At 39.0% G+C, this 10333-nt stretch overlaps 4 protein-coding genes across 4 annotated transcripts; 2 read left to right on the top strand and 2 right to left on the bottom strand.

The window, feature by feature from the left end:
• Positions 1–68: 68 nt before the first annotated feature.
• I206_100258 (uncharacterized protein) lies at positions 69–1037 on the bottom strand (the record flags this gene model as incomplete). Its single annotated transcript, XM_070202162.1, has 3 exons — positions 69–304; positions 394–734; positions 829–1037. 3 exons carry the CDS (start codon positions 1035–1037, stop codon positions 69–71), a joined length of 786 nt encoding a protein of 261 aa, XP_070058263.1.
• A 366-nt stretch (positions 1038–1403) lies between these two features.
• Positions 1404–2580, top strand: I206_100257 (uncharacterized protein; the record flags this gene model as incomplete). The annotated part of the gene is made up of 5 exons (XM_019152842.1): positions 1404–1413; positions 1482–1554; positions 1631–1694; positions 1764–1793; positions 1849–2580. The coding sequence occupies 5 exons, from the start codon at positions 1404–1406 to the stop codon at positions 2578–2580; spliced, it is 909 nt and encodes a 302-aa protein (XP_019014980.1).
• A 463-nt stretch (positions 2581–3043) lies between these two features.
• On the top strand, positions 3044–6996 carry I206_100256 (uncharacterized protein; the record flags this gene model as incomplete). The annotated part of the gene is made up of 4 exons (XM_019152843.1): positions 3044–4076; positions 4158–4335; positions 4394–5453; positions 5518–6996. The coding sequence occupies 4 exons, from the start codon at positions 3044–3046 to the stop codon at positions 6994–6996; spliced, it is 3750 nt and encodes a 1249-aa protein (XP_019014981.1).
• Positions 6997–7311: 315 nt separating this feature from the next.
• Positions 7312–8639, bottom strand: I206_100255 (uncharacterized protein; the record flags this gene model as incomplete). The annotated part of the gene is made up of 9 exons (XM_019152844.1): positions 7312–7370; positions 7433–7502; positions 7573–7608; positions 7718–7827; positions 7904–7928; positions 7990–8083; positions 8158–8303; positions 8381–8412; positions 8615–8639. The coding sequence occupies 9 exons, from the start codon at positions 8637–8639 to the stop codon at positions 7312–7314; spliced, it is 597 nt and encodes a 198-aa protein (XP_019014982.1).
• Positions 8640–10333: the final 1694 nt, after the last annotated feature.

The raw sequence follows: 10333 nt of genomic DNA, 5'->3' as shown, positions 1-10333 counted from the left end.
ATATAATCTTTTTCAAAATATATCTAAAAATTCCTTTTTTAGAAAAAACATTATATTTTTTATATATCTTAATAAGGTCTAAATCTTGATTGAGGTCCACCACCACTATGAAAATTAGATCTTACCCTTCCTTGTCCTTGTTGTTCTTCATTTGCATCTTCCCATTGACCTTCTTCAACATCATTATCATCATCATCTTCATCTTGATCTTGATTAAAACCGAAAAAAGAAGAAGTTTGACCATTTGGTAATATCGAATCATGTAATGCAGAACAAAATGAAAGTGCAGAAAAAAGTGATTCGACTATAAATAAATTGAATTCGAAAAAAAAAGGAATTTGATTAGTAAACATATCAAAATTCGAAAATAAGGTAAAACAATAAAACACTAACGTTTTGATTCATTTAAAAATATTCTAATTTCTCTCATTGGTGTAAATTCTTCTTCTTCACCTGTATATATTTCTTCATCTTCATCTTCATCTATATCTTCTACTTCTTCTTCTTCATTATCATTTTCTATTTCTATTGATTCATGAATTCCATTTGTATAACCATTATTATTTATTGTAGAAGAACCAGAACCAGATGGAGCATCAGATTCATCAACTTGACAATATAAATGTGAAGGTATATTATTTGAAGATGGAGTTAAAGCATGTAAAGTTAAAGAAGGAAATGGTAAATTAAATCCAGGTTTTTCATTAGAATTTAAAGGTATAAAAGCTACTGATCTAAAAGAGAAATTTACGAAAAATTTCAGTACAAATAATTTTTTCTTTTCTTTCTTCCTTTTTTTCAAATATTTGAATATGAAAAACTGCTTACATTTCATTAACCCATAAATTTCCTTTTATTTTTCCAAGATTTTGCCATTTTTCCCATCCATTATTTAAAGGTGATAATTCAATTTCAACTTCATCTAACCAACGTAATATAGGTGGAATATCAATAAATGAATTTGGTGTTGAAGAAGTTATTTGTGAATGTTCTTCAACCGAAATTGAATTTGGTGGAACGTCAATAGGAGAAAGCATCACTGTTGACTTTATCGTTGGTATCCAATCTAATCACGTCCTTGTATCCTTTTTTATAATTTTGTCAAAATGGTATTGAAGAGAACACATATCAAGTCAACTTCGATAACCTCTACCGACTTTTGGGATGATCTTCACATTCCGAACGTTACGTAATATACTTTTTCAACTGTTTATCAATGTTCAGTAACTGATTTCCATCTAACGCGTATAGAATACGATTAATTCTATATTAATTTTATCGTCATCCTGTGTAAACGTGACGGTCATAATAGAAGCGCAAGCTACTGTTCTCGTTGTAGGACGACTACGTATCACAGAAACCCTTCAACTTATTTCGGTCATCTAGGCAAGGAGCAGTTCATAATGTCGCATTGTGAGTAGCTTCTCCTCATTTTCAGACATTCATATTAAATCGTTGAAGCTGACGTTTATAACAACTAGTTCGAAGAGCTAATTATGGTAGGTTCACAAGTGCTTCAGCAAATGAACATTATCAACGTCAATTGGTAGCACCGTATGTACAGCTATACTTTCTTGGATAAAAATAACGAGTACAAGCTGTTAACGTGTAAGAAATGTTTCTGGAATAGGGTGAACAAGTGGAAAAAGCAATGGGTATCTCCTAGTGGTCTAGCACCGGAAAGCTCATACAAGGTGAGCTGTGCCTTCTATTGTACAAACTATTATTTTCACATAGTTAACACCTTTCACCGAATGTAATAGATATGCAAATGGGTTAAACAGAAAGAAAAGGTCAGTCCTTGCCAATTAATCGAAGTGTCTCAAGCTGACGATCTCTCCCGAAAAGGCTAAACTTGCGGGAGCTATAGAAGTGGATGATAATACACCCGCGATCGATGAAGACGAGAATGAGAATGAGGAAGGTGAAGGAGAGGATCAAGATATGGATGAAGATGAACAAGATCAAGGAGAAGATGAAGAAGGAGATGGTGAAATAGATGTCGAAGCTGAGGCTGAGGAAGACGCAAAACCTTCAACTACAAACGTTTCGATACCTATAGTCGAATCTACATCCGTACCGTCTACTGAGGGCGCCTCGATAAGCGCCTCCCAAGTCGTTCCCTCTGTCGCAAACCCAGCAGCCGTAGAATCTGTTCCCAATCAAAGCGAAGCCACAGGTGAAGGTCTCGCAGACTCGATAACAGCGGCAGAACCATTGAATTCGGATCTGCCACAGCCTGTACCTCCACAGGAGGATCAAGCGGAAGAAGTGAAGGAAGATCACGAAGCGTCTATACCAAAACATGCTACTATTCCTTCAAATGCGATTGAGATTTCAAATGTCGCTCCTTCATCAACGGAAGTTGGTCTAGGTACAATAGCTACATCAGAACCAACTTTTGAAATTGAAAGTCGAGCTGCCGAAGATGTATCTGAAGAGAAGATGGAGATCGAAAAACCAACACCGAAAGAAGTTGAAGACGATGATAAGGGATTGATACATGGAGAAATGGATGCACCGGTTCAAGCGTTAGAAGTCGAGGGTGGTGATGTACCTAAAGAGGTCGAGAAGGAATGAACCACACGTTAACGATTCATTCGTTATGGGGGCGCAATGGTATCTGAGATGATTTGAGTTGGCCAATGTCAGATGAATTCTGATATTAGATTATGCTGCTGTTACTATGTATTGTATCTGATAGTCAGTTTGCATGCACCATACGATTCAGCATATCTTGCAGCATGTGCATTTCTACGTAATTCTTTGCGAGTCTCTACACGCCGAAGCTGCAATCGGCCGCCCTCAAAAGTCATCATGCATTACCGGCCCGTTGTTATTGTTTGTTAACGTAATGATATTGTCATTTAGCCCGAAGGCGACATTTACAGGTTAAGGGATAAGCTGACAACTAATCCGATAACACCATTAACGTAGTCTTGGTATCCTTCATTCTTGACATCAAGCATACTTGTCATTCTTCTTCTCATCTGATCTACTCGTTACATTCCTTGCTGCGCCATCTGAAGATAGTACAACACGAATGGACACACCACCTTCATCATTGTCAAGATTACCTCGACCGACACTGGTACGGTCAAGTCCGTCTTCATCAAGTAATACCAAATATGTCTCACCTTCCAGCTCATCTACGACTAGAACATCGAGATCAAGATCAAAATCACACTTGTCTCAACAACCTAAGATTTTACCATTTCCAGAGTTATCTTTGAGAGCTCAAGAAGCTCAAAGGACTTCTAGAGAAGGAAGTAGAGCTACAAGTCCAATGTCAACTCCCCCTATTGATAGATTAGAAGTGACTTTTGATCAATTAGTTTCAATGAGTAGAGGTGGTTCTTCTGAAGGTAATAATCATAGTCGATCTTCTGGAAATTCTTTAAGTGTCACTACTGTACCTTCTTCATCAGGAATAGTAGGATCAACTTCTCCTCCTGTACCTAGTCCTTTAGCTATAAGTGCAGCTAGATTATCAAGAGCAAGAGCAAGTACCGCACCTTCTCGACCTAGAACACCAGGAGTACATAGTACTATTAGGAATGATGAAAGTACTGCAGATAGTCCAACTCCAATGGGAAGGCCCATACATCCTTCTTCTAGCGGTTTGTCGACTATCTCACATAGAAGAACAGAAGGATTCAGGCCAAGTTCAACAGGTATCGCTCGTGTGACCACCAATAATCATCCGTCTTCAATTGGTGAGGGATCTTCCAGACCGACCACGGTCATGCCGTCCAATACACCGACCCCTCTTCCAATATCAAACGCTCAATCGAGATCGGCTCCAACTTCATCGTTGCTTTCACCTTCCGTTCCTCATACTCCAGCTAAAATTCATTCCTCTTCCCATCCTACTCATATGGGTCACTTATCCCAGACATCTCGGCAATCATACTCATCTGCATCGACAACAGCTGTTACTCCGACTCCGTCGAATGCGCATATCAAAGATCACTTATACCAGTCCTTCTTAAAAGGGATTTGCGCCGATGTTAGATTGATAATCCGAAAATGGGGCGTATGTTATCATGTACATCGGATGATCTTAGCTCAAATGAGTGAGTATTCTGCTCTCACCTTGTCTCATAGTCATCAGACATGGGAACAACCGTATATGCTAATGTCTCATACTGCTTAAGACTTCTTCCATACCCTTTTCTTAGGTGGTTTTTCGGAAGCTCACATTTCTTCTGTCCGAACAAGTGGAAAAGGTAAAGAAAGAGCCGGAATCTCAAGAATAGTGACAGAAGAGGAATGGAATGGAGAAGATGTTGAGCTTACTTTCGACGATCCTAATATTACTAGAGCGGCATTTGAGTACGTGATAAACAACTTTATCATAGGGTACTTTGATTTACTAACTTGAGATGTTCAGAATCTGTTTATCCCGCCTTTACTCCCCTTATCCACATTTGCAATTCCCAACAGAACTTTTGCCAACATCTACACACCCGCTGACACCTCCATTCCCCAATATAACCTCTTCCCCAAATTATGAGACCATGCGGTCCGATCTGCCACCAAGAACCCAACTTGCGACACCACGGCTTCTACTATCTTTGCTTGCGACTACGATATATCTCGGTCACACTGTGATCATGAGAGAGGTATTATCTATCATTCTTCGTACCGTTGGACCGTTGACCATCACTCGATATCTCTCATTCGCTTTAGGAGACGGAATAGGTGAAGAGGAGTATTCAGGCCAAACTGAAGAGGGAGTCAATTCGTTATTGGGAGTGTCGAAGGATATTCTTGATGTCGATGGGGGTTCTCGACGAACATCAGACGAAGATTTGGTGGAAGATGCCTTACACTCTATAAATCATACGCCTCAATCATCCAGCGATTCTGGAAAGATAGGCAATAGCAGTCAAGAGTCCTTGAGACATGGTGGTATACCTATACCTGCCATTCAGATACCATCTCGATCCAATTCGATCAGGTCAAATCACCGAATAAGCGATGATCCATTCTCGTTCAATTCTTCTATGGAAAGTGATACAAGCGTTTTACCTTTGACGCATTACTATGGTGTAGTGGGAAACAAGATTGGAGAAGCTTGTTGTTGTTGGTTAGCTCGATGGGGTATTGATCTCCTGAATGCCGAATTGAAACACCCGACATCAATCTATAAGGTCTGGTCTCACGGTGGGCTACCTGCTAATTTGGTTCGAGCGGTTTTGTCTTCGGATTATTTCTACGTTCCGAATGAAATGGAACGATATCGCTTTGCTAGAAAGGTATTGGATCTGAGAAGAGCAGGATGGGACGAAGAAACTCAGGATCAAGGTGATATCAGCTTGGCAACGGGAAGCGGACTCGGTCTAGGTATGGAAGGAACTCATACTGAGGATGATCAGTGGGAAGAATGGGAAGAGGAGGAAAATGAATTGCTCAGAACTTTCGCTGAGGGTATTTATTATTGTCATATGGTGAGCGCTCTGTCATCGAAATCCAGCGGAGCCCAGGGTAGCTGATTTCCTCCAATTTTGGCAGACTTTCGATGATTTATCGACTATAGCATCTGACATTGATCCTTCCACACACCTACCTTATGCTCCGTTATCCATCCTGCAGGCCGCTCATTGGACAGCAGCCGATTTGCGATCCCGCGTAACGGCTCACGAAAAAGCAGGAACCACAACAGCCGCAGATGAAGAGAACGAACTCGGATTGACCCAAACTACAAGTTCGATCTGTACCACGTCAAGACGTCGTCGACCAGCTACTAGAAGTAGAGTGCCTTCTCCGGCGATAATGTCGGCGTCACCTTGGGCACCTTCATCCCCGTCTTTGACACTTGACAGCCTTCCTTCTCTAAATGCAGCTCAGCAGACCGTTTGGCATCCCGTACCAACCGACGAAACGCTCAAAATTGGTGCCAGTGGTATGTCCTTGTTAACGACCTCTACTCAAACCCAGAATACAGCTTTAGGAGATATGCCAGATTTCGGTCCTGACCCATTCGATGACCTAAATCATCGCTCGACAGATCTTCCGAAAGAGACAAGTCGGAAAGTACCTCATGGAGAAAAGACTGCATTCGGTTTAATAAGTGCAAAAGCTACCGGTAAGGAAATAGAAGACAAATGGATAAATGAAGGTGGTATAAATTCAATTCAAGGATTAGGTTTGAACGATTCGTCAACTCCAAGATCTGATATGGTGATGAATGAAGAAAGATGGACAAAAATTCAACCTTATAGATTTTCAGTTGAATTTTTTGATATTGATAAATTAACTGAAAAAGAAAGATTTTACTCAAATACTCATTTTTATGCTGGAAGTTATTTCAATTGTTATGTACAAATGATTAAAAGAAAAGAAAAAGGACTTCAATTAGGAATTTATTTACATAGACAATCACCTAATGAACCTTTTCCTATACCTTCTAAACCTAGAACATCGATTACACAAAAACAAGCAAGTTTGGATAATAACAATAATGATAATGAAACAATCGAATATCAAAATAGAAATTTATCAACTTCACCTCTTATGGTTAATAACTCACCAACAACACCTAATCCAATGACAACAACAACAACAAATCTTCCTTTTATAACTGAAACAAAATCTCAAATTGAAAATAATAAATCACTTTATTTAGATAATAGATTAACAACAAAAGCTTATTTTAGTATTTCATGTTCTTCTTCATTAGGTACAAGTTTAATTAAATTTTCTTCAGGTCCTGATAGTTTTGCACTTTCACAATCTTGGGGATGGAAATCATCTGCTTTAAAATCTGAAGAATATTTATCAATTCCAATTTCAAATTCAAATTCAATTTCAATTAATAATAAAGAACAAATTTCAAATAATAATGATGAACAAGAAGATGTTTTAGGTTGGATAGGTGATTTACCTTCTTCTTCTTCTTCAACAACAACAACAACAACAAAAACAAATTCAAATTTATCAAAATTTGATCAATGTAGTTTAAGAGCTACTGTTATTATTGGTGTTGTTTAGATATTTAAAATTATGGATTTTTTTTTACAAATGGGAATTTAATGTTTTTCCACAATGTATGTTCAAATGGACAATGATTTTACCTTATATTAAGCATAATACATGCATAGATCGTAATGAGCTGAAATCTGAAAAGAGCTAGAAAGCAAAATATGTCATAAATACGTAAAATGAACTATAGCACATGAGAATTCAGAATATAATGAAAACAAAACATAAAAAAAGGGGAATAGAAAGAAATTGTTATTACAATGATATGATTATTGATCAAAAATATTGAATTAAGAATCTCGTTGGAATGGGCAAAGTTTAATTTTACATAAGTATACATCCGCTTGATTTCTTAGCTTTACCAGCACGTCTATTAGGATTGACTATATGAACCATTTGTATGTCAGCGTTGAAATCAGCAAAAATCGTTTGAGACGATACTCACGAACTGTCCGAATGGCTTCATCGAATACACCTTTGAGGTTCTTTTGAGTCAAAGCTGAACATTCGAGATACTGTCCAGACATACGATTAATCAATGAGGTCAAGGCAGATATGTTATATGAAGAAGCGAAAATAACTTACCCTAGCGGCTTTAATGTCGTTCGCCATTGCTGAACCCTATCACCGCGAAGACGTTAGCAATCTCATAAAACATTAGAGAGGTTTCAACCAAACATCCACTCAGGACTGCCTAATTAGGCTTAATCAGGAATTCATTGCTACTCACTTGAGAATACTGAATCGGTGCTTGTCTCCTATCTCGTAATTTCTCGAGTTGTAATGGATCATCCCTCAAATCAAGTTTAGTTCCAACAAGAATGATTGGTGTGCCAGGCGCTGCAAGATGGAGATATGCGTCATTAGCACTTTGTCTAATCTGATGATACAGGTGCGTATGGAACAAGATACTCACAATGATGTTGGATTTCAGGATACCACTAATATAGCGAAACGTTCAGTCATCTATCGTTAAGCTCATAAATCATTCTATACACTCACTTTCGTTCTGACATTCTCGAACGATGCTGGTGATACAACGGAGAAGCAAAGTAAGAAAACATCTGTTTGAGGGTAAGATAATGGTCGCAATCGACTACAATCAACATATACCATGAAATCAATAAATAGCTTGGGCCACTACCATATTTACTTTGTTATAAGACTCACTCGTAATCTTCTTGACCTGCAGTATCCCATAAACCTAAAGAGACAGTCATACCATCTACAATGACTTGACTTGAATAATTATCGAATACTGTCGGGACGTATTCCCCCGGAAAGGCGTTTGTGGTGTATGAGATCAGAAGACATGTCTACCAGAAATTATAGATCACTCATGAGAGTAAGTAAATTACTCGAGAAGTAGTCAAGTTGAATCCTTGTCGCTCACCTTTCCCACGGCACCATCTCCAACCACGACACCTGAAATATTTCAATTTTGACCGGGCAACGTAGATTTGTTGAACGATATGACACGATGATTCGCAAATGACAGCATGTTTAAAGAGGGAGTAACAGAGTCATACACCGGATGAGAATTGTGAATAAGGGGATTAAAGGTCGAGAATTAGTTCACACGACATTTGTGGAAGAATGACACTTTCAACTGAAACATTTGACTCACACTTGATATTTCGTGTAGCTGCCATGATCTATAAAAAGAAAGGGTGGAATGATTGGTATGAGACGGGCTATCATACAATTCAGTTGCGTCAACACACAGTGCGGTGGAGAGGCAATCCACGTCTTCATGCGGAGACTCTGCCTGTTCTTGGCCAAACAATCCAAATCTAGCCTGTATCCTTTCCCTCCTCATCTCTCTCTGATGACTTGCAACGCAATCAAACAGGTTTAGATTACTTACTTTGATCAAACGAATGGAGTTGAATGGAATTCGAAAGATAGGTATCAATCTATGACTACACTTCTGCAGCTTGTTGTTATTTGTTATTCCTTTGATCCGTCTCCTCGTTTCTCTTTCTAGATTGCACACAAGGATACTTTAGGGAGAGGCGATGACCGAGATATTCTCTACCCGGATGTGATCAAACCTGGCTGAAATGGGTCCTGTTGTCAACGCAGACGATAGGACTGTAGTTGTCGATGATAATGATAATTATGTATGAGATGTTTTGTATATATGCATAGGAAGATATAGTAAAGTTGATCAAAGCGTGAATATAATAAGGGAATATCCGTGGTGGAGGGTGCATGCAAACTCTCACACAAAGACAATTCTCAACCTGAAACGTTAAGATTAAACGCGACTTGCTTGATTTTGCCACGTGGCGAAAAATCAGGAGTGCTAGAAGCGATGTGGCATCGTCATATAAACTACCTAACCAAAGGAATACCATAGCGTCATTTGGTAGATATAAATTGATCAGATACCTCGCGAAGCTCCATTTTTCATTGTCTTGCTATACTGGGGATCAATCATGTAGAAGTGATAGAATAAGTCGATACCTAATCACTCTGAGGTTTAAACGGTGTTCTTCTTAAACGTCAAAGTTTCGCACTGTACGACCCTACTCCTTCTCGTGAGAATGAAAACGCATTGTGAACTAGCGTTATTGGCCGCCTCCACGAACCAATATCATTAGAAATCTAGACATAGCTTTACGATGTGTGACATGAAGGATATCTGCACATCATGCAGGGCGGAAAGATTAGTTCTGTCACAAATTGGCACAATCTTGTCCTCTCTTCTCGACTGATATAGCACATATGATCGCGGCCTCGGTATTCGTTGGAAAGTTGACGATTTGAGAATCAGGATGAGCGCTTACTGGTCAATATCTTCGTGCGTACCTCGAGCCTCGCTGTATGATTGCATCTCTATCTTAAGTCATAGCCTAATCAATGCTGCGAGGAATTCAACTACGCACTTACGAAGCGAGTGGTTCGTGACATGCTAACGTTGACAAATACATGCTGTCTTTAAGATTGGTATCAGCTATGAGTCGCACAACACAGATGCATTTTATGCCAATTCGGTTCTCAGCGTGATATATATAGAGACTCGCGCTTCCTCATCCCTTATGCAAGTTGGTCAAAAGCTGATCCGTGACATACACTCTTGCGATCGAGGGTATGACTTGTGAGGTAAGATCTTGGATCGACCGAGTATTGAATCCGAACCGCCGGCTTAAGCTTGTTATAGAGCTTGTAAGTATGACGTTACATCATTCTTCTTTTTCGTTTTATTTTCTTCTTTTGGATTTTTGGTATTGGTAATTGTCGATCATTTCCACGTACGACGTATTGTATGTTTTTCCGAAATTTTCAGACAGTTTCATTACGGCTTCATGTTCGTAAAATTTTTGTATAATAATAAATTCAT

This window comes from Kwoniella pini, chromosome 1 (assembly GCF_000512605.2).
Source record: "Kwoniella pini CBS 10737 chromosome 1, complete sequence".
NCBI classification, from domain to species: domain Eukaryota; kingdom Fungi; phylum Basidiomycota; class Tremellomycetes; order Tremellales; family Cryptococcaceae; genus Kwoniella; species Kwoniella pini.
This window is presented reverse-complemented; position numbering and strand designations above follow the sequence as displayed.